Source organism: Coenobita brevimanus, chromosome 96 (assembly GCF_032717465.1).
Source record: "Coenobita brevimanus isolate Jiangsu-jjx chromosome 96, ASM3271746v2, whole genome shotgun sequence".
NCBI lineage: Eukaryota > Metazoa > Arthropoda > Malacostraca > Decapoda > Coenobitidae > Coenobita > Coenobita brevimanus.
The window spans coordinates 19,224,853-19,251,941 of NC_137049.1; the positions used below are offsets into that span (position 1 = coordinate 19,224,853).

The window sequence follows — 27,089 nt, forward strand, 5'->3', positions numbered from 1 at the left end:
TCAGTACTTCGTTTGCATTTATATGGGCTTTAATCTCTTTATAATCTCTCCCACTTTCTTGGGCTCGCTCCCATACGCTTTTCACCACTCATTCTTTCTATTTCCTTCTTGTTCTCTGTCCACCTATCCCTCTCCTCTCAGTCAGTACTTTGTCACTCACATTCCTACTTAGTCTCTAGCTCTTTCTCCATTTCCTCAAAGCCACCTCACACTTTTGCTTTTATACTTTCTCCTCGTTAGTCTCTCTATCTCTCCATATTCTGTCTCCTCCTCCTCCTCCCAACCCCCTCGTTATCCGTACATTCTCCTACTCTGTCTCTCCCAACTTTCACTGTCCACGTCAGTCTCTGTTTGCCTCTAATAAAGTGAATCAAATAATGTCTCCATAAATCATCCAAAATGAAGAAGATGGGAGGAAGCAATGAGGCAAGTGGCAGTGGCGTCGTGGTATTGATAGCCTCACAAAAGATTTCCGAAGTCCCCCACACCCATTGTTCCGTTTTCTATCAAGCTTCACCTCCTGCTTTTAACCTATTATTGCAACTTACTATTGGGTTTGCTATTTTATTATTATTTTCTTTTTTTGTGGCTGTAATTTTGTGATATTTAAAATGAAATAAGGATTGATTTGATGCACGATTGTATTTGTTTCGTGTGTGTGTGTGTGTGTGTGTGTGTGTGTGTGTGTGTGTGTGTGTGTGTGTGGACGATCGATAGTAATTCTTTATTCAGTGCGTGCATGTGTTGGTAAATGTGGGTAGGTGCGAGATAGTATAGTACCGCCCACACCCCACCCACCTCTCTCTCTCTCTCTCTCTCTCTCTCTCTCTCTCTCTCTCTCTCTCTCTCACACACACACACACACACACACACACACACACACACACACACCTCATACCTCGCAGTTCCACCTGACAAACACACCTGTCGTGAGCTAATGTTTAGTGATTTTTCTAGCACCCTGACGTTGAAGTTAAATTTAGAAAACATTTTTAGTTAGAATGTTTAGGAAGAGTCTGTTGGTATCATTTATAGTACAGAGGCCTCATGAACAAACAAGCATGATCATTCTCTAGTCCTAACCAAGCTCTGTTTTTGCGAGAAGAATGAAAGACTTCGGACTATTTTTCACCCTCCTTTCTTCCCCTTCCCTGTATTAACCAGTCTTTGTTACGACGGGGAATATCAGTCTAGTCACCATCCTTGTTAAACTTGGGAATTACTCACGATAGATTTTTTTTTTTTTATCTGGAACTTGGTGTAATAGCTGTTTTTTTCGGAAATTGGTGAAGCAGGTGGTTAAAAATAGTGTCAGAATTGCTAGTCTCATTAATCTGCTTGACATATAAGATGATGTAAAGACTTGGTGTTCTTCGGCCGTACGTAATCACTTCCACTGATCCCCCACGTGCGTTCAGTGGTGGGATAATTGTGTGATTTATAGTATGATTTTGTTAGTAATTAATTCCCATATTTTAATCCTTAGGTGTGTAAGAGATGATTATGACTGATGATGATGATGATGATGATGGTGGTGGTGGTGGTGGTGGTGATGGTGGTGGTGGTAGTGATGATGGTGATGGTGATGATGGTGGTGGTGATAATGATAATGATGATGATGATGATGATGATAACTGATATGATTTTGTTTTAGAGCAAATTTGATCACGTGTCCGAATAATTTATGTTTTTCAGGGTATTGTAATTTGTAGTCAGTGTGTGATGCCGTTGTGATGAAGGGTAATTTAATACTGTTCGATTGTCGTTCCTACAAATTGCCATTACTGTTGCACTTTGTGATATTTTAGGCATTTTTTAATGTTTGTGCAATATTTAAGTGTATTGTTAAAGGTTGAGTCTTATCAGTAATTTTGTTTTTTTCCAGAGGACCATTAGGGAATCCTGGGTTGCCGTAGCGTGATGGTGGTGGTGTGATAATTACCGGGCATTAGTCTGTGGGTGTGGTGGTAGTGCTGGTGTGGTAGTGTGTGGTGATGTGGAAGTCATGTGGTGTAGTATGGTGGTGTGATGTGGTGTGGTGTGTTGGTGTGGTGATGTGGGTGGTGTGGTGTGGTGTGATGTGTGGTGGTGTGATGTTGTGGTATAGTGGAGGTCAGGTGCTAACGAGCGTTTTCTTGTGTTGCAGGGACAGCGAGCGGGACCTGGGCGACTATCGGGATGCTGACCTGGGGTCAGGCTCGTTGTCCGGCAGCGGCTCCGGGGCGGCAGGGGGCGGTGCGGGGGGCGTGGCAGGGGGCGGGGCGGGGGGCGGCAGCAGCAGCAGCAGCACGGGCAGCGCGGTGGTGAGGGCGAGGGGCGTGGCGGGGAGCGGGGCGGGGTCCACCACGTCAGGGGGCGGAGTTGCGGGGCCCGTGGCCAACGGGGGCGGGGCAGCAGAGACGGGCGGGGCGGGGAGGGATGGGTCCAGCACCAACGGGGGCGGGAGCGGGGGGCGCCGCGCCCAGCGCCTGCCTAGTCTCCGGCTGGCCAACGGGCGCGTGGCTGTGACGGGCCCACTGACCGGCTCGGAGGAGGAGGTGCGCTCCCCGCGCTCCGCAACGCTCAAGGACGACATCAAGATCTCTGTGGAGACCACCACGTGCACGGACTCGCTGGTCACAGCGGTCGAGGATGAGACAGCCTTTGTGAACGACTACATCTCCCCCGAGATGAATTACAGAGATGTGAGCAAAGTGCACTTCGGGGGCGATGATGTATCGCTGTACGGGACGCCCAAGGAGGAGCTGGGGCCGGGGCAGCTGTGTGTGGGAGCCCCGGGGGCGGCGCCGGGGGTAGAGCCCAAGCCTTCCTTCCTCAAGAACCAGCTCCAGGCGCTCTTCCAACCCACCGACAATAGATTAGCCATGAAGCTCTTCGGCTCAAAAAAGGCGCTAATGAAGGAGCGCATCCGACAGAAGGCAGCCGGCCACTGGATCATCCACCCCTGCTCCAACTTCAGGTATGGTACTGTTACCTGTATCTGTACACATTACACTAGTCTCACCCATAGTACTGTACTCAAGACATCTGACTCCTTTACACAACACACCATCCCATCCCTGTGCACACCACACCCTGCCTCCCCTGTATTCCAACCCTTCTTTCACGCCATCATACATGAGTTACACCTGAGCACAGCATTCTTTTATACAACACAAAACTTCTCTTACGCACACAGAAACTCTCACGGACGTACACAACACCTCTCTTCACACGCACACAAAACTCTCTCCAACTCTTTCTCTCATCCCTACTAATGGTCTCTCGACACTCGTAAAAAGCTTCTCTGACCTAAAACCATCACACGAACACAAACCCTCTCCATCACACACACAAAACCTCATTCACACGTACACTGAACCTCCCTCACACGTACACAAACTTCCCTCACACGTACACAGAGCCCCCCCTCACACGTACACAATCTCCCTCACACGTACACAAAACCTCCCTATAACTCACACAAAACATCCTTCACACGCACACAAAACCTCTCTCACAAGCATATATTCCTCCCTCACACGTACACAAAACCTCTCACACACGCACACAAAACCTCGCACATGCACTCAAAACCACTCTCTCACAAACAAGACTTCCCTCTCACACACACACACAAACCCTCCCTCACACGTACACAAAACGTCCCTTACACGCACAAAGCCTTTCACACGCACACAAAACCTCCCTCACACGCCCACTAAACCTCCCTCACACGCCCACTAAACCTCCCTCACACGCACACAAACCTCTCTCACATGGACATAATACCTCCCTCACACGCACACAAACCTCCCTCACACGCACACAAACCTCCCTCACACGCACACAAACCTCCCTCACACGCACACAAACCTCCCTCACACACACACAGAATCTCCCTCACACGCACACAAAACCTCCCTCACACGCACACAAAACCTTCCTCATACGTGAACAAATCCTGCCACACACGCACACAAAGTCTCCCTCACACGCACACAGTCTCTTTAACACATACACAAAACCTCTCTTAACTTGCACACAAAATCTCTCATACACACACAAATCCTCTCAAGCATGCACATACATTCACACCTACTGTACACACAAGACCTCTCATCCATGCACATCACCGAATCTCACTCACACGCACACAAAACCACCATAAAACGCACAATCTCTCAAACGTACACATAACCTCCTCATACGCACACAAAACGTTTCTCACACGTACGAACCCCATTCTTACATACACGTAATCCAGTCTCACACACCAGAATTTGCCACATCACTCACCACAGTTTCTTGTACCACATCTCCACACATCATAAATATCGTCTCACCACACTTGCCCACACGACATTGTTCATTCCTACCACATCTCTTTACGCCACAGTCCTCTAGCAAGTAATATAATACCAGTGTCATACCAGATTTCACACCATTATCTTCTACCAGTTCCCCTACCACCACACCACATCACCTCACACCACATGTCAAATATCATCACACCACAGCGTCCATTCCTACCACGCCTATCACCACGTCATCTAGTACCACATCATTTCTCATCACAATTCTCTTCTCGTGCCACATCTCACACCACAACATCCATTCCTACCACACACCGAATACCACATCAGTTAGAACCACATCCTCTCACCACATTCTCCTCTGCCATATTTCACATCACAGCCTGCTTTCTTAGTGCATCTCCTTACACCCCATTTCTTTTCCTAGCACATCCTGTCACACCACAATCCTTTTGCCACACCAAACCCCACATTTTTTTTTACTACCAAAGCTGCCCTCATCACTGCGTCTATTCCTACCCCAACTCCTCACACCACACCAAATATCCTACCACACCACCCCACATCACAGCTCTACCACATCTTCTATCACCACATTCTCTTCTCCTACCACATATCACTCCACAGCCTGCATTCCTTCCACATCACCTCACATCCCATATCTTTTCTTTACACATGCCGTCACACCACAGTTCTGCGACAGCACATATATCCTACCACTCCTCCACACACCACAGTTGTGCCACAGAGTCTTCCACCAAAACTCCCTCTGCCCTATCTCCTTCCACACCACATTTCCTGCAACAAGAGGAGAAATATTGCCCCAGGGAGTCAGATGTCTTGTATACAGCAATTCCAGTGTGTGTGTGTTTTTTTTTTCTGTTCCTTCAAACATTTTTTTCTAAACATGTTGCAACTGTGAAAAGAAAAGACATATATATACATTTCTAACACACCCTGATCCCATTTTCCTTTAGGCATGTGTGGGTAAAGTTTTTTTTTTTCCAGTATTACCCTTTTTCTGTACGTGAAGGAACTGTGGAAAAAAAAAAAAAAGACATTCTAACACCCCCATAGTCCATTTTCTATCCAAGCAATTGTGTAGGTGCAGGGAAAGGGTAGTGTATTCCGTTATTTATCCAGTATTTGTGTATGTTTATGTATCAAGTGACTACGTGAAAGGTAAGTCAAAACAATGATATATTAATGCCATTTGTGATTATGTTCGTGTCCCTTCATTTTATATGGTATGCATCACGAACCTTTATATGTATCACGAATCTGTGTTGCAGTTTAGGTTAGGTCCCACGAAACCAGGAAATTAATTAACGAAAGTGGTAAATACATATACTTTCAATACTGTTCAGTTTAGTATCTTATTCGTTTGTACATTTTTATTCTTGTCATTCGTTGTGTTAATGAGTGTATGTGAAGCAGAGTGAAGGTAAGTTTTGTATAAAGTGAGAAAAGTTAGAGTGATAAATGCCGAATCCCCTTCTTGAACTGTGTATCTTGTTGCATAAAAACATAAAAATATTAGTTTGGTAAAGACGGACACTTTCAATATTCGGCAGTCTTTCGATCTTCATATCATACCCATTATTATTTATTTCCATTTACCTAATTTCCTTTATCTGATCTTCCAAATTGGGGAAATAAATGTTAAATAATAAATAGTTTGGCAAATGCCGATAGCTCCATTACGCCGCAATCTCCAACCCCCCACTGTTTATATTTAGCCGTTTTCCTTGCGCATAAATGAGACTTGCTCGGCCCAAAAAAAGACACCTATATTTCCTGCCTGTATCTAGCTGTCTGCACGCAATCTCAGCAGCCAAGGGGGAAAACACACACACACACACACACACACACACACACACACACACACACACACACACACACACACACACACACACACACACACACACACACACACACACACACACACACACACACACACACACACACACACACACACACACACATCTATACACCTTAGGGCCATTTTCTCGTTACCTTAAGTGACCCTTCGAGCACCTTTATCCTTACCTGTTTTTAATGTACCTGCATCTGACACGTTTATTATCTCATGCATGAAGCTGTTTTATTTTTTTCTAACATTAAGCGAATAAAAGTTACGTACAGAGCAGTGGAAGGCATATTTTTCAATATGAGTCGCTAAGGAGTATGTGCTAAGGAGCCCTAATATTATCCTATGAAGGTACGAATATTTTAGATGTATTCTCGTGGGCTTAAGAGAATCCCTCGTAAATATCACACATCACAGATATACAGGTGCTTTTTCCAGCGTGTCTTTCCAAGCAACTCTTCATATTATTATTATTATTATTTTTTTTTTGCTTTCTGTTATTTGCTTACCTTTTCTATGGTCAGCTTTTCGTTTCCTTCTCTTTGCTTTAGTTTCTTAATCTGCAGCCCTGCCTTATCTTCTGCCCTTTTCTTCCCCTCTCTCTCTCTCTCTCTCTCTCTCTCTCTCTCTCTCTCTCTCTCTCTCTCTCTCTCTCTCCTCCAGCCTCTTACCTCATGTGCTTCGTCAACCTTTACGACCCTCCTCCAATTGCTCCATTTCCTTCACCTTTGTCCTCGTCTCCTAGCTCCCTTCATTTCGGTTCATCGTATAGCCCTATTATTTTTATCCTTTCCCTACGGTGGCATCTCTCTTCAGTTTCTCCTGGTCATTATTTTCTCCAGACTACAACCAGACCATTATTTTCACCTTAGGAAGACTATTTAGGAGTGTTGGGGGGAAGGAAAGCTATATTTAACACACTGAAGTCGAAAAATCTAGAGACCAAGAAAATCGTGTGGGATATTGAAATTTGAAGTGGCAGAAGATGGAACCAAAATCTGAATAAATAAAAAAATAAACAAGCAATTAATAAAGATAAATAAGTCACGTCCTATTACAGTCAAACAAGGGCGCAAAAAACAAATTTATTTTTTAAGATGCCAGGTCCTACTGAGTTAGAAGACTTGAAAATGGGAAGCAGGTTGAAAGGTAGACTTAAGAACGCTGTGCCTGAGTTGAGTCTGTGCAGGTGGAGAGAGAGGAGCAGTGATCTGTTTAATAGCATGAAGAGAAAATATTACTTCAGTTTGTGTGTGTGTGTGTGTGTGTGTGTGTGTGTGTGTGTGTGTGTGTGTGTGTGTGTGTGTGTGTGTGTGTGTGTGTGTGTGTGTGTGTGTGTGTGTGTGTGTGTGTGTGTGTGTGTGTGTGTGTGTGTGTGTGTGTGTGTGTGTGAGACAGACAGACAGACAGACAGACAGACAGTGAGAGGATGGGGCAGCTGATGAGACGAAAAGCCTTTGATTCAACCCCCTTGAAAAGAACCATTGTGTGTGTGTGTGTGTGTGTGTGTGTGTGTGTGTGTGTGTGTGTGTGCGTGCGTGCGTGCGTGCGTGCGTGCGTACGTGCGTGCGTGCGTGCGTGTGTGTGTGTGTGTGTGTGTGTGTGTGTGTGTGTGTGTGTGTGTGTGTGAGTGTGTGTGTGTGTGTTTATTAGATAGGGGTTGTTTTTTAATTGTACTGAGCATCTTAAAAAATCAGAGTTCATCAAATATCTGTGGTATCCTTTTGGCTTTCCCATTTCCTCTGCGTTTTAATGATTTTATCTCCTCGTCTCCGTTTCTCTTTTTCCCAGTTTCCAATAAGCTTTTTTTGCCCTTTGTGTTTTTCTTGTGTCTAATTTCCTTTCCTTGCCCATCTCGTCTATTTTTTCATTGTTATCTGTCTACTTTATTGTTTTGTTTTTCTTTTTTCCGTTGTGGTTGTCATGTTTCCACTTTCCCTGAATTTTTTGACATCCTCTTCTCTTTTCTGATTTCTGCTTCAACAATTTTATCCTGTGTCTCCCCTCTAATCACTTTTATTCTTCATGTTAATCTCCATTCATTTTTTTCATTCATTGCTTTTCTGTTTCCTCTTTTCCATATTCCTTTAATTCTCTGCCATCCTCCAGTCTCGCTTCCACTCACTCCACTACTCCCTGTGTGGGTTTCTCCTGTTGTCTCCACTCACCTTTATTGACCATCTCACTCTTCCTCCACTGCCTCCGATCCTCCACCTGTCTCTTATCTTGCCTCTCCTCTCGTTTCCGCTCTCTCCTGTGTCTCCTTTCTTTACCGATTCCTCTTTCCTCCGTTTGCTTTCTCTTCTGATTCCACTCTCCTCCATTTGCTCTCTTTTCTGATTCCTCTCTGCTCTTTTCTGGTTCCTCTCTCCTCCGTCTGCTTTCCTGTTGTGTCTCTTCTTTCTTGCTGATTTTTTCTGCCATATTCTTCCTCGTTTTGTTTCCCCCCTCTTCAGTTATTCTATGCCGTGCTCCTTTGCTCTTTTCGTTGTCTCCTTTCATTTGCATTACCTGTCTTCTCTGTTTCCTTCCTTTTGTTTCCACTCTTCTCAGTTTGCTTCCTCCTGTCTCCTCTCTTCTTCTTCTCCTCCTTTCTGTCTCCTCTCGTCTCCTTTAGCTCTCCCCAGTTTCTTCTCTTCTCCCTTCTGTTTCCTCTCTTCTCTGCTTGCTGTCTTCTATGGCTCCTTTCAGTATCCACTTCTTCTCTGTTTGATCTCCCTCTTTTCCGTATTTTCTCTCTCTTCCATTTTAATGCTTTTGTGTAATTGACTCTGAACTCAGACTAGATAGCCCGTTTCCTAAGACCCAGGAGCCCTCGTGTACGCACCAGATAACGAAACACACATTCACATATCACAGCTTCGGCGCTAATACGTACAGTCCGTACTTAATCATGCCAGGGCTGTATCATTTTGGACTTATGTGTTAGTATGAAAAGGGGTGTTTTTAGGTCATACTAGTATATATTATAGTTAGCTGGGGATGTATCGTTTCACCATTTTCTTTAATAACCTTTTGTGTGTTAATGATGCAAACTTGGTCGATATTAGAGAGAGAGAGAGAGAGAGAGAGAGAGAGAGAGAGAGAGAGAGAGAGAGAGGGGTGCATACTGTAGATAGACAGACAGATGAAAAGACAGATAGATGAGAAGAATGCGAAAGTGTCATAGGCAAGATACTTATTAGGTAACCCCATGATCTCCTATACCAACGAGCATATAGATCACTAGGAAGAAAATCTGTGAAGACTCCAAATCCCCAAACAGATCCCAAACCCAAGCCAGGGATGGAACCAGGGACCTTTCGATCAACAGTCCACGCCTCCACCCACTCGACCACCACCACCACCACCACCTCTGTTCCTCGCCGTCTGCCTTTCCCTTAGCTAGCGTGCTCAGTCTCTCGTGTCTGTGATTTTTCCCCCTGGGGCCTGACAAACATTCCCTCTCAGTCATTATGCAGTTTTCTCATGCATGGACCCCTTTCGTCTTCAGGATTTTTTTCCCCTTCGGCTATCCACCTTCTCAAGCTGGTTTTCATGAAGTTGCATTATTTTCTTACCCCTTCTCATTTATATATTTCCTCTCTGGTTGTTTATATATTTTTCTTTTATTTTTTTTAGTGCAAATTATTTCTTCTTTGGGTCATTCCGGTTTCCCTGCTTCCTTGCCAGTCCTTCTCCTTGCTCACTTTTTTTGTTTTTCCCTTTTCCTTCTCTCCCTGTCTCTCCTTCTCGCTCCTCTCTCTCAAAGGTATGTTTCTCAGGTCAGGGTTTTCTTCACGTTCCTTCTCTCTCTCTCTCTCTCTCTCTCTCTCTCTCTCTCTCTCTCTCTCTCTCTCTCTCTCTCTCTCTCTCTCTCTCTCTCTCTCTCTCTCTCTCACTCTCACTTTTTCCTTACCCCATTTTCTTCCTGTCCTACCCAGAGCGAGGGGTAACTGACGAATACCAACCCTTGTTTTTGCTTCACCCTCAGTTTTTTCCCTCCAGTTCAAGGTAGGGGCGCCCATTTGTCAGGCAGGCTAAACAGACGGGACAGAAGTTTACCCTTAGACGACAGGAAGCTGAATGAAATCGTCTGTAGCTAGTGGGAGTAAAATAATTGATAGGTACTGAAAGAATGAGGAATTTTACAAGCGCCCACCTCAACTACCACGATTCCACACCGCATAGCATTTCACCACACCTCTGTACACATCTCTTTCTCCACACCACTCTTCTCCCTACACTTCCCACTGCACCACTCTGTCTTTCTCCTCCTTTGCCCGTGCCACACACACACACACACACACACACACACACACACACACACACACACACACACACACACACACACACACACACACACACACACACACACACACACACACACACACACACACACACACACACACACACACACACACACACACACGACCTACCACAACGCACTACATATTGCCCACACCACATCACTTAATTTCTCTAATCCCACCGCATCATACAACTCCCTTACTTCTCTCGTCAGCTCTTTACCACACCATACCACACTACACCACACACTCTTCCCACTCCGTGCCACACTTTACCACACTCTCTCCCCACACCATGCCACACCCCACACCACACCATTCCCACATCACACCACACCACCACTCTCCCCACACCATACCACTCGCCTCTCTCTCTCTCTCTCTCTCTCTCTCTCTCTCTCCACTCTCCCATCTCTCTCCACTCCCTCGCTCCTCCCAACACCACTTTTCCTTTACTCCAGCTCTTTCTCTCTCTCTCATTCCCTTCTCCCCACATCCCACTTTTACCTTCTCCTCCCCCTCTGTCCTGCATATTCCTTTCCCCCTTTTCCATTCTTTATTCCCTGTCTCGGTTTATTCATTTCGTAAAAACAGTTTTGTGGCTTTTCGTTCGGTTTCTTGTTGCTTCCTACTTAACCACTTCACCCCGACGACTTACTTTTAATTTTAACCCCTAATTTTCATCCTTGTTGAGTTCAGGCTTTTTTTTTTCCCAGTTCAGAGAAAACCCTCGTTCTGAAGAGGTTTTTCAACACATCCTTCCCTTTTCTATCCTCCTCCTCCTCCTCCTCCTCCATCTCCTCCTCCTTCATCTCCTCTCATCCAGCTGCTGCTCGTCCTCGTCCTCCTACTCTTCCTTCTCCTACCTCGTCATCCAACTGATTCGCTTCCTTGTCCCCTTCCTCCTCATCATCCTCATCCAACTGATTCGCTTCCTTGTCCTCTTCCTCTTCCTCCTCGTCCTCCTCCTCCTTCACATGCCCCCGTTAGAAATTGAGTTACTAACCTATCACTCCGGCCTGCTCACATTTCCTCCCACTCTGCTCTATTTTGCATATTTTTGTCGACTTCTGATTTTCTCTTTAGGTCCCTGGTATTTTCCTTGTTAATGTCCTTTTTAGGTTTTCACTCTTACTCCTACTCATACTCCCACTCCCAATCTCACTCTTACTCACTCACACTCATTCTCACTCATGATGTCACTCTCACTCACACTTACTCCCAGACTCAACTTCACACACCCACACTCACACACAACACAGGTCGACCCTCTGACTTTTCCCTTCACTCTCACCCCTAATCCGACAGCCACTGCCATTCCCACTCTCACTTTAATTCTCACCCTCATGCCTAATCTCACTCATTTTCACTCCCACTCCCACATCCACCCACAGCACGAAAGAAAAATAAAGACAACCTTTTTCCCAATGTCTATCAGTTCAAACAACGCTGACTTCAATCACCGACCAACCCTATCTCCGACGCACTCGCACCCTTAATCTCACACCTACTTCCTCTCTCTCTCCAATTTCTATTCCCACTCTCTTCCTCCCCCTTACGAAAGAAGAGGAATTTCAGCCTGCAGTCCACCGAGTTCACGTTAACATGAGCCTGGTGTTGCAACAGAGAAATCCGATACTCCTTTTCCCCGAATCTTAGGCCTATGTCAGTCCAAACCCGGCTGCCTCCGTCCACCTGGCGACCCTCTGTTCCGCAGGTGTGTGACTTTGCAACATTACCTCTCGGATCGATAAGCCCGTGCCATCCCGACGAGGGTGGAAGCCCCCTGACGAAACCTGTCTGGGAATCTGGTAGGCTGAGTGTGGCGTGGGGATGTGGTGGTGTGGTGTGGTGTGGTGTGGTGAATTTGCTAGAGTGGGTGGTGTGGTGAGTGATGAATTTGCCAGGCTGGGTGTAGTGGAGGTCAAGGTTGTGAAGGCATGGCGTGGTGTCCTGTGGAGTGTGGTGTGGGGTGGTGTAAATTAATTAGGCTAAGTGTGGTGTGAGAGTCAGTATGGTGTGTGATGGTGTGTGTGTGTGATGGTGTGTGTGTGTGTGTGTGTGTGTGTGTGTGTGTGTGTGTGTGTGTGTGTGTGTGTGTGTGTGTGTGTGTGTGTGAATGTGGTAAGCTAGACGTGGTGTGGGGGTCAAGTATGTAAGGGTGTGGTGTGTGTATGGGAGTCAAGTATATAGTGTGGTGGTGTGGTGTGGTATGGTCTGTGAATTTGGTAGGCTGTGTGTGTGTTTTGGAGTCAAGGATATATATAGTGTGTGGTGGTGTGGTGTGGTATGGTGTGTGAATTTGGTAGACTGGGTGTGGTGTGGTGGTCAAGGATGTGAGGTACCTTCAGAGCTGAATAATTCCTCTGGCCGTAGAAAGAATAAACTAAATAAAAGACATCATCGCATTGGAGAAAATAATAAGTTTTGTTTTAACCATATCACCAGCACGAGCTCTGTCTTAAGCTTAATATAACCGTTTGATCTTAGAGTAAAAACAAAATACGTAACCTTTATTTTAGGGATTATTGTAGGTCCCTTCTGATTCTTTCACCACGACTGGGTCTTTCCTAACGTGAACTAAATTACCGAACATTAACCACAGTGACATTTACAAGGAGCTATCCTACTTGAAGACCTTAGCTGCATTTACGTTAAGACTTAGAAGAGTTTGAAGATTGTATTGTAAGTGTAAATTGTGGTAGTTGTGGTTAGGATGGTGTAGTGTCTTTGGGTTTAAGAGGACACGGCAGGAATAGTGCTTAGTAACGTACGGGATGGGGATGGCGAGGGTGGATTTAGTGCGAGGAGTTAGGTAAGATGTCGCGATGTGGTGTGAGAAATAAGAACTCGAAGTAGGTCGTAGCGTGTATTAGGTTGGATTAGAGTTGGGTAGGATAGAGTAGGGTAGGGTAGGGTAGGGTTAGGTAAGGTAAGATAGGTTAGGTTAGGTTAAGTTGGAATTGGGTAGGGTAAGGTATGTTAAGTTAGGTTGGATTAGGGTAAGGTAGGGTAGGGCTGGATAGGTCAGGTCAGGTTGCATAGTGTGATGAGCAACGTGTGATGTAACGACGTGGTGTGAGAAGTGAAAACACGAACCATGATAAAGTAAGTGTATTAGGCAGAGGGCAGGGCGTGGTCGGTACAGAGGGGAGTGTTGAAGGGGAAATACTGAACCGGGTGGACAGTACTTCCCAGAATTTGAAGGTCGTGTTGATAAGGATGAAGGATTGATGGTATGAGATTAGAATGCAAGTGTGGGTTTAGTGTGAGAGAGTTGGTATCAGTGTGAGTTGTGTCAAGTGATGGAAGTGTAGGAAGGAGTGATGTAGTGTGACAATGTTCAAAGGTTTGAGAGTTGTGTGGGAGAGAGAGGGTGGGTTGTGTGAGTGCATGTGTGTGTGTACCAGTGTGGTGTGTGTGTGTGTGTGTGTGTGTGTGTGTGTGTGTGTGTGTGTGTGTGTGTGTGTGTGTGTGTGTGTGTGTGTGTGTGTGTGTGTGTGTGTGTGTGTGTGTGTGTGTGCGTGTGTGTATCAGTGTGGGGTGTGTGTATCAGTGTAGGAAGATGGTGGGGATAGTGTAGTGTCGTTACTTGGGAGGTTTTGTGGTGGATGGTGGAAGGGACTGTGTGTTAGGGAGAGGGTAGTGTGGTTGGGGATGGTAGACACTGTGTGACAATGTCGTTGAGGGACAGGTGTAGTGTGGAGATGGATGGTGGGAGGGGGTGTGGGGAGCGTACCAGTGGGTGGTGTGGACTGTGTTGGAGTGTAATATTGTGGTAGGGGGTGATGGAGTGGTTGAGATTGCGGAATGGGGTGTGGGGTATTGTGGTATGCGATGGTGGGGATTGTGTGGCATTGTCGCTAGGGTGGGGTGGGGCTGGTGCGGGGTTGGGTGGTGGGGATTGTGTAAGGCGTGTGTGGTGTGGCCGCGACCCTTCTGTTAGTAAACACGCCACCACGATCCCAGCTTCTCTCTCCACCTGCCTCTGAACCCTCCACACCACACACAATTGATTCCTGGCGAGGCTTGGTGATAGAGATGGGTCGAAGCCTCGTTTGTGTCAGAGGTTCACTTACACTTCTTCGTGACTGTTTAGTTCTTAGCCCATGTCCAGAATCGAATGTCTAGTACAGAAATTCACGCCATGTATCTGTGCATTCTAAACCTCGCAGTCGTATTCCCATTCAGCATTTTTCGCCAGCCTAGGGGGAAGCAACAGTCAGCCACAAGTGAAAGTGTCAGCAGTGGTAAAAACGGTGGATTCGATTTACAGGGTTACAAAAATGCCAAGCCAGGAATCCGCCACAGGAGGGTGAGGGATTGTGGGAAGACAGCAGGGGAAGAATGGGATTGTGGGCTAGTAGAGGGATGGTTGAGATGAAGAGAGGGGATTGTGGGGAAGATGTGAGGGGGGGAGGACTGTGGTGAAGAGGAGGGAGATTGGGGGGAAGACAGGGTGGGGGGGAATGAGAAGACAGGAGGGAATTGAGAAGACAGGAGGGGGATTGTGGGAAAGACTAGGAGGGATTTAGGGCTGGAAGAGGAGGGGTGATTGTGGGAAGAAGAGGAGGATTTGAAGGAGGCAGGTGAGAAGGCTTGTGAGAAAGACGGGCAGGGTTGAATGAGGGGAAGATCAAGCAGGTTGATCGTGGAGAAGAGTAGGAGGAGGAAGAGGTGAATTGTGGGGAAGGAGGGGATGAGGGTGAGACTGCTGAACTTGTGTAGAATTGGGATCCGGAAGACGAACCAACAGATGGAGGGGAAATGTTTTATTCTTGTGTCTGACTTCTCTTTTCTCCTCCTTGTCAATTCTCTTCCTTGTCAGAATTTTTCCTTAGTGTACGGTAGGCATTTCAGCACGATGACGTCTTTTATTGTTTATTCTTGGTATAGTGAGACATAATATTGCGTAGGGAATGATGATGATGATGATGATGACAATGATGATGATAATTAATAATAGTGTTGATGATGATGATGATGATGCAAGTGAGTGATAATGATGATAGTAGTGACGATGACGATGATGATTATAGTGAGTGTGATGATGAATGATAATTAAGACCTTGATGGCAATGATGTTGATAATGATAATAATGATATAGAGAAGACCAAGGGTGTGTCAGGGTGTGTCAGGTAATAATGCAGGTGTTAAAGGAGAGGGGTGAAGGTTACTAGGTCAGTGGGGTATTAATATGGGGATGAGGGCCTGGTGTGAGGGCCGCTTGGATCACGATAAATCAGGCTCCTCTCGACCGCCCAGGGGAAGACAGGCCAGTGTTTCCTTGCCCCCTTCATTGTTCTGGAATATATGTAATGTAAAAAATTTTGTGTGGATATAAAATGAAAAACTGAGATGCTCCGAAATAGTGAGAAAAAGGTTATTGGTCAGAAAATTACGTTAACCGTGAAGAGTAGTGTAAAGTCCTTTTCAGATCATTCTAGATAAAAGAAAAAGTTGCAGTATTTATATTAGGGGTCTGGATCCTCTGAGGTCATACTGCAGATCGTAAGCGGAGGATTAGACAGACTCCAAAGGTACTTGTTTACATGAAGAGCTTGGAGTACCAGTCAACCCTTGCTTTAGACTGTAGGGCAAAAAAGCCATTAGAAAAGATAAAGAGTAAATGTGACGTAAATGAATTCTGTTTAGAATCCCAGCTTTGTCAGACATCTTTACTGAACTCAGTAAGTCGTCTGGCCATTACGACAAAACTATAAAAACTACGTCATTGTAGCGAAAGGTCTAATGCCTCACGCTCGCCACTCGTCCGTACCCAAGACGCCTGGGAAAATTCTTAAGAGGAACTAACACCACGAGGCGAACTATCTTTCCGGGCCAGCGTTTACAGAAGAGGAGGCACCGGCACAGGAAAAAGAAATCACGTGAAAATTGTCGGATCCTGATAATATTTAGCGAGGCAGGAGAGGCGAGCGAGGCCTGGCCGGTGATACTCTGATTTTTAGTTTGTTTTTAGTCCCTCCTGAGCTGAAGAAAATTGTTTGGATGTCGAAAGAAGAAAAGATCAAAAAAATGTCATTATGATGAGAAACAGAGATTGTGTTTAAACCTTCAGTGTGATGGGTCTTTTCTGAGCAAAATAAGATCGTCTGGGGGTAGCAAGGATGAAAAGACTTAATTGTACAGGAGTTATGGACTGAGTAAAAAGAATCACTCATGTTGTCTGCCACTTGCAATAAAAGTATGGCCATTTTTGGCTCAGTGGTATTAGTTATAGGCCTGAACGTTACTTCTTTCTCCATTGACGTCGATGCATCTGTAATTCTGTGTTAAAAAAAAGGCACGTGTCATATGGTTTTGTCATATGGTTTAACTTTAACGATTCCATTTCAATGCCTTCTTTTCCATTATGCTCTTGCTTTCACCAGACGACTTTCTTCATCTCAATGGAGACATACAGTAATGAAGTGGTTAATAGAAAGGTCGATAACTCCACTACAACACTCCTTGAGCAAAAAAGAAAAAGAAAAGAAAAAAAGGCTTAGTGGGGATAGAAGGCGTTCAAAATACCTCAGCACTGAATAGGGTATTGTGACATGGTAGGTCGTAAATATATAAAATACGGTTGCTGAAATTGGATTTGGAGTAGCGTGATATTCCAACCCCCATCGCTGTCTTGCGTAAAAATAAAAATTCAGCCAAAATAAAAATACTTTCTTCTTAACTCTGCAAAAGGGATAAAATTCAGAGCATATTACGGAAGTTAGGAACTCTGTTTTGTTTGTTTCTGCAGGGCCTTCTTCTTCTGCAGAAAAAAAGGTCACGTTCAGGAAGTCGCTTATCAGTCTGTGTTTATTCGTGTGTGTGTGTGTGTGTGTGTGTGTGTGTGTGTGTGTGTGTGTGTGTGTGTGTGTGTGTGTGTGTGTGTGTGTGTGTGTGTGTGTGTGCGTGTGCATGTTTACGTGTGCTTATATGCAGGAGCTTGACTTCTGGGGCAACGTATTTCTTCAAAAATTATCTTATTAAGGGAATGTAATCATATGGAAGTAGCAAGAATAAGATATCGAAGAGGTTGTTGTTTTAAAGGGCATAGAGTAATCCTTCCCGAGCCTTCATACGTGAAACACTGGCTTAACTTCCCCAGCCTCGTATATTTATCATCAACCTCTCTCCCTGGCACGGCCTCGCGTCCTCTTCACCTCTCTCATAATACTTCCCTCACAGTGCTTAAGTGTTTCCCTGTACCAGTTTAAGATGATGACTTTTCTCTCTATGCCTCTATATGATTATGAACCGACAGGGTGCGAGCATAGTAGTGGTAGTAAATATAATCCTTTCACTTTAACTTGGCCCAAATAGTGATCCTTTAACAGCGCATTTCACGTCAGTGGCAGAAAGAGACAATACTGTGGCTCGGCATCCTATCTGTAGCACTCCTTCGTGACCAGCATCATAGTCTAGTGTTAATCTATTATTACAACTCGGCATTCAAGATGGAGGGATGGCACTTTTAGGCCAAGGGAACGTGAACAGAGCATAGGAGATAACAACTCTCTATGGAGGTCTTAATATCAACAAGGGTGTCTAATATTAAAAAATAGCCAGAAAGGAGCCTTATAGTAAAAAATAGGCACACAGGAGGCTCTATATTCGGAGAGGCCAGACTCTATACAGTAAACAAAGAGTGGTCCTCCCCAGCACTCTTCCCTGATGAGGCTTTCCTTCCTTCTTCCCGCCCTGCCCTGTGTCCGCCCGTCAGATACATCAGTCGCCCCTCTGACACCTAAAATATCCATCCACCTTCCCACCCACCCACCCACCCTCTATCCCACCCTCTCCCTCGTCCACTATCCCACTCACTCTCCCTCCCACCCACTTTTCCATACTCTGGCATCTTGGAGGGACGGGTATGGTAGCCCAGGGAAGTGAGGGAATGACGATCGGATTCTGAGCTTTTGCACTACGATGTATTATTATTATTATTATTATTATTATTATTATTAAAGATCTCATCGGTGTATAATCCAGAATGTCCGATTTGGATAAAAATTGTCGTAATCATAGTATGCAGGTAAGGGAAGAAGCGATTCCATTTTTGTGCAGATCATCAAAGGTCAAAGGTCAGAGGTTAGGATCAGATCTCGTGGGTGGGGTGTCTGTCTCTTTTCATGCCCTGTCTAGTTTTAGTCTACAAAACGATTATATTTAAAGTTTAAGAGGACGCTTGGGTGTTGCGAAAACTTGGGATGTGATGAACATGGCTAAACTGAGATGGTATGGAGATATGGAGAGAATGTGTGGGTATTATACTGAAAGTTAACAAGACGCTTGGGTATTGAGACTGCCAAGGAGATGATGGACGTGGATTCACTGAGATGGTATGGGGATAAGTAAGGAATACGTGAGTGTAACGAGAGGAAGATATGTACAGATGTGAATGTAGGAGCTCCCTGCAGACACACCAAGTAAATACATACGGTGAAGTCCAGGAGAGGAACTGGGGACTGAGTGACATGGTGCGAGAGGAAGTTTAGCTTAGATATAGGGCGGCATATTTATTCTTGTGGCTCCTGATGATTATATTAACCTGGAAAAGGATCTATAGTAATGGGGATGTTAATAAAAACAGTATCTAACCGCTAGTTCTAAAAGCCTCTCCTTAGCTGAGTAAATCGTGTGGTGGCAGCAAAGGCAAAACCAATAGAAGCTGCCGGATTTGAAGGGATGTGAAAGCCATCAGCCAACAGACGGACAAGACTAATCCAGGTAGTGCAGGGCTGGGGTGGGGAAGAGGCACTAAGGTAATCCACTTTTCTGGGGCCAACGCACTGCTAACTCTGCAAACTCCATAAGGGTGTGCACAGGGAGTTTTTGTTGACGAGTGTGTAGGCAACATTTTAATGAAGTCTGGTGATGAGCTGCGTGAAACGCCTTGTAGAAAATTATAAACCATACACAGGCATAAAGTTAGGGAAAAATTACCTTTAGTTAAATTATTAGTGGAATATATAATTGGACTGGAATTCTTAACAGCTAGAAGAGATTACGTTTCGTTCTTGTGATGTTGTAGCCTAGTATGGCCAGGAAATGGAGTATAGGATGTGAGATCTATACCCAACTGGAGTGGAAGATTAAATTGGTTTGGATTTCATAGCCTTCTGACCACAAAAGGTTTCCAAGTGTCGAGTAAAATGGCTGGGTGTTAGCAAGGGAGAGAGAGAGAGAGTACAGGTAAGGCAGGTTTTGTTTTGATCGTGGAGAGTCTAGCTTAACGTACCATAAGAAGAGTCTGAGAATGTGCACTTTAATTATACTGATCCAGGTTAGCTTGATCACGAGAAGAATAATTACCGTTGATATGTGAGTCGCTGATGATGCCCTGACAGACTCATAAAACCCGTCACCCTTAAAGTCAGCGATAAAGAGTAAGGAGACTCGGGGCATATCGTCTCAGGGATTATCGTCTTATAAGTTGCCGTCGATCAAGGGAGGGGATTATGTTACTCCCTGTTTGCATGGGCCTCGTGGATAATCTCTATCTAATTAACGCCTTCCCTCCAGCTCTGCCTGTTAAGGAGCCTCCCCGACTTCCTAGAACGATTATCTATCCATGACTGCCTATGGATATTTACAGGTTCGCTAGAGTTGCTGCTGGTAATTAAACCTTTCCGTCAAACGTTTAGAAGGAGTGTATTTCGTTACCCTTGCTGCTAGTATTAAAATAGTTTTAAAAAATAGGAAAAGTGCTAATTTTTCTAGATAGGGAGGTTTGCAGCATTGTATAAATTCCCCACGTGGAGCAATATAGTTTCTTTTTTGGGGGAGGGAGGGGAATTGAATGAAAATATAGCAGACAGTATCACCATCCAAGCCCAGTGGAGGCGGATACGTAAGAAAAAAAAAAAAAAAAAAAAAAAGGTCATGTCTGTTTTTGGAGTCCTTGAACTAGGCTCCACTTAGGTCAGGTCCCGGGGCGCCAGCTGTCACTTATGAGCATCTTTGCCATGTGGGGTAATGGGTCGGGGCAGACGGGAAATTAGGTCAGTATAGGAAAGTAACGTCTGGAAACCCACCACCACCACCACCACCACCACCACCACCACCACTTTTTTCCATAGATTTCTGGATTTTGCATAATGTCGCCTCACCACCAAGTCCTGTATCACCATGAAAGGCAGTAGAATATTCCTGTGTACCAAAGACTAAGAAAAATATTACGGAAAGCGCTAAAACGTCAAGAATATTGCTTTAAAAAATTACTAACCCTGCTTGAAATTCACGCCATGCCTTGGGGTAGTTGCTGAGAACTTGAGGGTGAGACGCTGCATTATCGACGCGTCTTCCAGGCCGGCGAATTTCTCAGAAGTGCTCAGCTGGCTCTTCGTTATCTCACCCTCCTCCTCCTCTCTCTTCATCTCTCCTTATCTCGGCGTCTCACTCTTGCTTCCACACACCCCACTTGGACTCATTCATTACTCCTTATCTTAATGAACCAAGGTGTGCATAATTCTTACTGCTCTTTGATATCTCTCGACATATTGGTTAGGGGATGTCTGTCTGTTCCTCTGTCTGTTTGCCTACATGTAAATTTAACCGTCTGTGTCAATATTTGTAAGTCTGTGTGTGTTAGTATGTCTGCCAGCCTGTCTCTGTCTGCCTCATCATGTCAGTTTATGCATCTTTACATTCATCTGCTTCTCAACCTGTCAGTCTGCCTGTCTGTCTATCCGTCTGTCTGTCTTGAAGTAATATCCAGTTTTTACATCCTTGGTGGACTTTACGCATCACTTCCATTCCACCGTCTCTCTGGCATCATCTTCGTCTTCCGTTGATCCATTCCGTCTCCTGTCGACTTTTTTAATATATCTTTTTTTTTTATCTGTTCGCGCCATCATCATCATCATCATCATCATCATCATCATCATCATCACCACCACCACCACCACCACCACAGTCATCACCATCATCATCAGCATCATCACCACTGTCATCACCATCATCATCATCATCATCATCACCACCACCACCACCACCACCACCACCACCTCCACAGTCATCACCATCATCATCAGCATCATCACCACTGTCATCACCATCATCACCCACTTCCCCCTCCCGCCTGTCCCTCATCTTCTCCCCATCCACTCCTGCACCTCATCCCACGCCGTCTTTCTCAGCCTAATTTTCTCAGACTTACGAGGCAAATCAGGTAACTCAAGGTCCCGGGCATCAAGTGGGCTCCTCCGTCGTGATCTTGGGGTAGGGCAGAAAATACAGGAATAAAGTCGCCGGGACGCACCAAAAATATAGAAATTCCTCGCTGGACTTACGATAATATATAATTTCTATACTGACATCCTCTTTCTGTCTGTCTGTCTACCTGTCTGCATACTTTCACATTTTTCTACCTGAAGCTTTTTATCTATCTGCCTCCACCCCTCCATTACCATATACGTGAAACTCCCATTAATCCTCTCCCTCTTACCCTTCTCCACGGCTTCTGGATTTTTCTCTCTTCTTCGTGGTGCCGTTTTCTGCGCTTTAGTCCTGTAACCAGACGATTTTATTCAGCTTAGCATGAACCCTCTGATTTTTGGCCATCTGGATACGATAATAATTTTGTGGATTTTCTTCTTCCTGCCACTGGACGATTTAAACACCGTCATCGTCATCGTTATCGTCGTATTGTCATCGTCATCAATAACTCAGCCCTTAATCCCACTTAAATTATGAGGGGTAATGGCGTGGTGGTGACGGGCATGAAGTATAAATCACTGAATAAAATCGTCTTCCCGTAACCACAGTGAAGTATTTTAAGTGGCATCCGGCCCACGAAAAGGTTAAGTGGTCATGCAGAAGTAAATGCAACCCCAGGCTCATCTGAACGTGAACTCTGTGGACTGAAGGCTGAAGCTGACCTCCTGCAGTCCACCATCCTCGCGGGGGGATAGGGAGGGAACTGAGGGACGTTTGTGTAACCAGACGTCGGAACCACTCAGTCATATCGGTGCCACCACGTGAAGGCGTCCCTCTTTAGGACCAAGTGGCCACTTAACCCTTATTAACGTCTACCTCACCACACTGCCTTATGAATCCCTCTCCCTTCCCCTCCTCGCATTTCCTCCCCTTCCACCTGGCCTACTCCTCCCCTTCCCCTTCCCCCTTGCCTCCATCCTCCCTCGTCCCCCCGCGTCTGTCCCCTCTTCTTTGACTCCAGACGATTATGTTTAAGACCAAGGGATGGGAAATACGAAGATAAGTGTCCATTTTAACCGCCATTACCCTCAACCTCGTATCCGTCTCATCACTCACAGGCTTATCAATTCCTTTCCTTCTCCCTCCCTCCTTTCCTTCCTCCTCCACCTACCTTGGCTATTTCTCTCCCCCTTTCTCCCTCCCTCCCCCCGCCTATCCTGTCCCCTGCCAGACCCTCAGTACAAATCCCCCGCCTGGATCCCCGGCTTTTGATAATGAGTCCCACATCGCCAAGTCGGCCCATCCTCACTCAGCCCCTGTTGACTCTATCCACCGCAGTCAGCAGTTTCACCCCTTCACCCCCTCCCTCACACCCTCCCCATCCCTCCACCCTATTCTCATTCCTTCCCCCAGCCTCACCTCCTCCCCCTCCCGTTGATACTCCAAACCCCATTCTTCCTCCGCTTCCCTCCCCCACCCGGAGCCTCTCCCCATCCCATCCACATTTCCTCTTCTTCTTAATTATTTAGCACTTCCCTTCCCTCTTACACCTCCCTACCCCACTCTGTATCTCTCTCCTCACCTTTATTTCCCCACACTGTCACCCCCTCTTCTCTCCCTTACTTTATACCTCTTCCCTTTTCTCCTGTACCACGTTCCTACTTTCTCTCCTGCCCCTTCCCACCCCGTTCAGCGCTTCCTCCTTCCCCATTGCGCCTTCTTCCTCCCACCAGAGCCTCCCCCCTCCCATCAGAGCCTCCCCCCCCACCAGCGCCACCCCCATCATCTCTCAGGCATCTCATTGACTTTATTCACATTCATTGGTGTTTTCCCTCTGCCTCAAGCACCCCTCCACCCCAAACCAACATCTTTTCATCCTTCCTTCCCCCACCCATTAGTTCTCCCGTCTCTCCTTCACTCGTTATATCCCCACACCCACCTCAGTCTCCCTCATCCAGTCTTTACCTCGCCCTTCCCCTGCTTCCCTCCCTCCTGCCCCTCCCTCATCGTCTTTCTGGCTTCGTGTTGACTTTATCCTCCTTCTTCGGCATTTTCTCCCCTTCCCCGATCTCTTTTCCTTCTCCTCCGCCGGTAATTCCCCCCTCCCCTTTACCTCACTTTATCTTCACCCCCTCCCTAATCTCCTTCCTTCTCCCTTTTCTTAGCTTCTTCCTTCCTCACTCCTTAGTCCCCACCCTTCAACACTTCTTACCTCCTTCACCTCACTCCTCTCCTCCACCCCCACACACACTCTCCCCTTTCTCTCTCTCCCATTCTTTCGTCCACTCCTCTAACCCACTCATCAGCTCCCTTCCCCCTCTACTCTTCAGGTCATCTCCCTTCTCCCTTCACCCCTCTTCCACTCTCCTTTCCCCTTCCTCCCCCAGTCCTTCCCTGGTAACTCCACCCTCTGTCATCCACATTTTTTAGCTCTCCTTCCCCAATTTGTTATATCCTCTTCTCCCCCAACGCTGTAACCTCCTCGTATTAATAAAACTTTTTTCCCCTTTCCTCTTCCTTTTCCCCCCTCCCTTCCTCCTTCCCTTTGCATCTTCCCTCCTTCCTTTGCACCTTCGTTCTCACTCCTCTTCCGTCTTTCCCTTTCCTCCTTATTTTCATCCTTATTCCCCTCTTTCCTCTTTCCCTTCCTGTTCGTTCCCATCCATCCCACCATGTCTCCTCCTTTCCCCTTCTTTTCCCCACCCTCCTCCTCCCTCCCCAGACCCCTCCCTGCCCCCCTGCCCCTGCTATCCCTGCTAATTACCTTGGAGGAACTCATTAGCATTATACAGTGCCTCGCGTCCTGATGACTATTACTGAATATTAATCTTGCTTAGTCGCCCTCCCGCCTGACTTACCTACGGGCGGACACGATGGAGCCTTTTGTGTGGCCGGTGGGAGTAGGAGAGCAGTGAGTCATAATGCTGGTGAGTCATGGGAGTTGGTGAGTCATAGGAGTTGGTGAGTCATGGATGCCGGTGAGCCATGGGAACTGGTGAGTCATATGAGCTGGTGAGTGATGGAGGCCGGTGAGTCATAGGGGCCGGTGAGTTATAGGGGCCTGTGAGTTAATGTAGTATATAGAAAAATTGTAATATTTAAAAAAGTAGGGATAAGGGGATGGTGGAGGATGGTGGAGTATAGCTGAGAAAAAATGCATAAATGGGTAATAGGATCCGTTCTGAGAGATTGATATATATAGATAGATGGGTCGATGGTTAAACAGGTAGATAGATTGATGGGTATAGAGAGATAGGCAGAGAGATAAGTAGACAGCTTTCAGGACGGTAAAGTCTTTAATATTTATCAAGTATCAGTGACTATCCTAATTCCAAAAGATAAACATAGCCTACATCAACCCCCTTTCACAACTAGGGGACTCTTAAGCCAAAGAAAATCGTCTGGTACTAGAATGAATAAACCAGAAAAATGCGATAAGAAACTAAAAAAAAAAAAATCCCATCCCCATACTGAAAATTTTAACCCCAGTGATCTATAATACGAACAAATATTAAATAAAAACTCATCAATATTCCAATCCAAAGGTCATGCAATTTACCCAGGGAAGGTGGATGCCAAGTTTGTCTATGATAACGTTATGCAAATTTAGTCATGAGCTCACCAATAGACTTCCTCGAGATTTCATTAGTTTCGCGGCACTTCGGCAAATTATACTCACCGTCACCATCAACATCATCACCATCATCATCATCGTCACCATCATCATCATCACCATCATCATCATCACCATCATCATCATCGTCACCATTATCATCATCATCATCGTGAACCTGCAATCAGTAACTTATATTTTGGGTTGGTGGGATAAAGAGTAGGAGTAGAGGCAACAGGAGAAAAGGAGGTAGTCAGGGAGAGAAAGAGAGAGAGAGAGAGAGAGAGAGAGAGAGATTCACTGGAAAAGCAAGAGTTAAAGGCTATTACTCAGTGTCGGAGCTGCTGTCTTAACTTCACTCCAACGACCTCCTTTCAGTCTTGTGCCTCCAGACGATATTTTTCAGCTTAAGATTTTTGTCACCTGGAAGGGTCAGGTGGAGACTTCAGTACCCCTTTCAGTACAAACCTCTTTCTTCAGTTATATAATAAGGTCGTATGGAAGGAACAGTAATCAAAAAGTCATGTCCTGTGATTGAAAAGATTAACCTGTGTAAATCCGCATCACCTAAATATTTACAAGCATTTACAAGCACCCAGGGTGAGAAGAAGGACGCAAAAGATAAACCCTGAAGGACAGTGACCGAGCACAACAGTTTCAGCGAAATGGTCTTAGTGTTGTGTTATCTGTCAAGGCCGGAGTTGCCTTAAAGAGTGTGGCATGAAGGAGCGGGGAAGTTTGGACACCCGGAGACCACAACCCAAGGCCAGAGAGAGAGAGAGAGAGAGAGAGAGAGAGAGAGAGATGTGGGAAGGGAGAGGAAGTGGGATTTGGTGGAGTGTTACAGCTGACTTCCTTTGTTTCTCGTGATTAATTGTGTGTTGCATCTTTTTTATTAACTCCATCACCATCAGATTACACCATGCGAGGTGCAAGGGGTCAAAACTTATATTTTCCGACACCTTTTCGTTTTTTTTCATGGTCTTTTTTTTTTTTTTTTTTTTTGCCTTAACAGAAGAAAGCAGTCTCATTCGTTCACATTTACCCTCCCGCCTGTCCTGTATTGAAGTTAAGAGGAGGAAGATGAAGGAGCGAAGAAGTTTTGACACCCTGAGGCCACCACACACACACACACACACACACACACACACACACACACACACACACACACACACACACACACACACACACACACACACACACACACACACACACAAATTTATATATATTTCCGATGAACAAAACTAGAGGCATAACTTTACCTAAGGCCTTCACTCTGGACCGTAGGCTAGTGTTGAGAAACCAAAAAATTTATGACATGTTGGTCCGTTTGGGTTTTGCCTGAGGGATGGAGTCGAGAATTCCCAAGACCCAAATGATGATAGGTTTTTGGGGTTGTTTTTCATCGGTGCTCAGATTATAGGCCTCGTATTTATGTGTTCATTTTTCTGTTTTTTTTTTTTCTTTTTTCTATTCACACTCCAAGTATAATTGTGGAAGAGGAATTATGATGATGATAGTAACTTTTCTCTTAACGTATGTGCCTTTTTGTTCTTTTAGTTGTCTGAATCATTTCGTGTATAGTACGAGGGAATGTAGTTAGGTTGATGATGACTTTATGATGGAAGTCGAGGTGGTGGTGATGATGATGATGCTGATGATGATGGTAACAGTGACGACGACGATGATAACGATAATGATAATGATAGATCACAAAACCAGTACACCATTCCCTCCAACCAACCATCCAACCAACCATCCCTCGCAGCCTCAACAGATGCATGGAAGGCAGCCTCCCAGCGAACCCGCCCCAAGAATTTGCTACCAGACAATAAATCTAATATTGTCAAGTTATCCCTTA

General features: G+C 45.6%; 1 protein-coding gene across 1 annotated transcript in view; it reads left to right on the top strand.

The window, feature by feature from the left end:
* The window catches only part of Ih (hyperpolarization activated cyclic nucleotide gated potassium channel Ih), a 571,052-nt gene that overhangs the window by 360,024 nt on the left and 183,939 nt on the right, over window positions 1–27,089 (top strand). Inside the window, exon 3 of the mRNA XM_080283126.1 lies at window positions 2,147–2,959. Within this exon, the coding sequence (XP_080139252.1) occupies window positions 2,147–2,959 (813 nt within the window). The remainder of the gene's footprint in view (window positions 1–2,146; window positions 2,960–27,089) is intronic.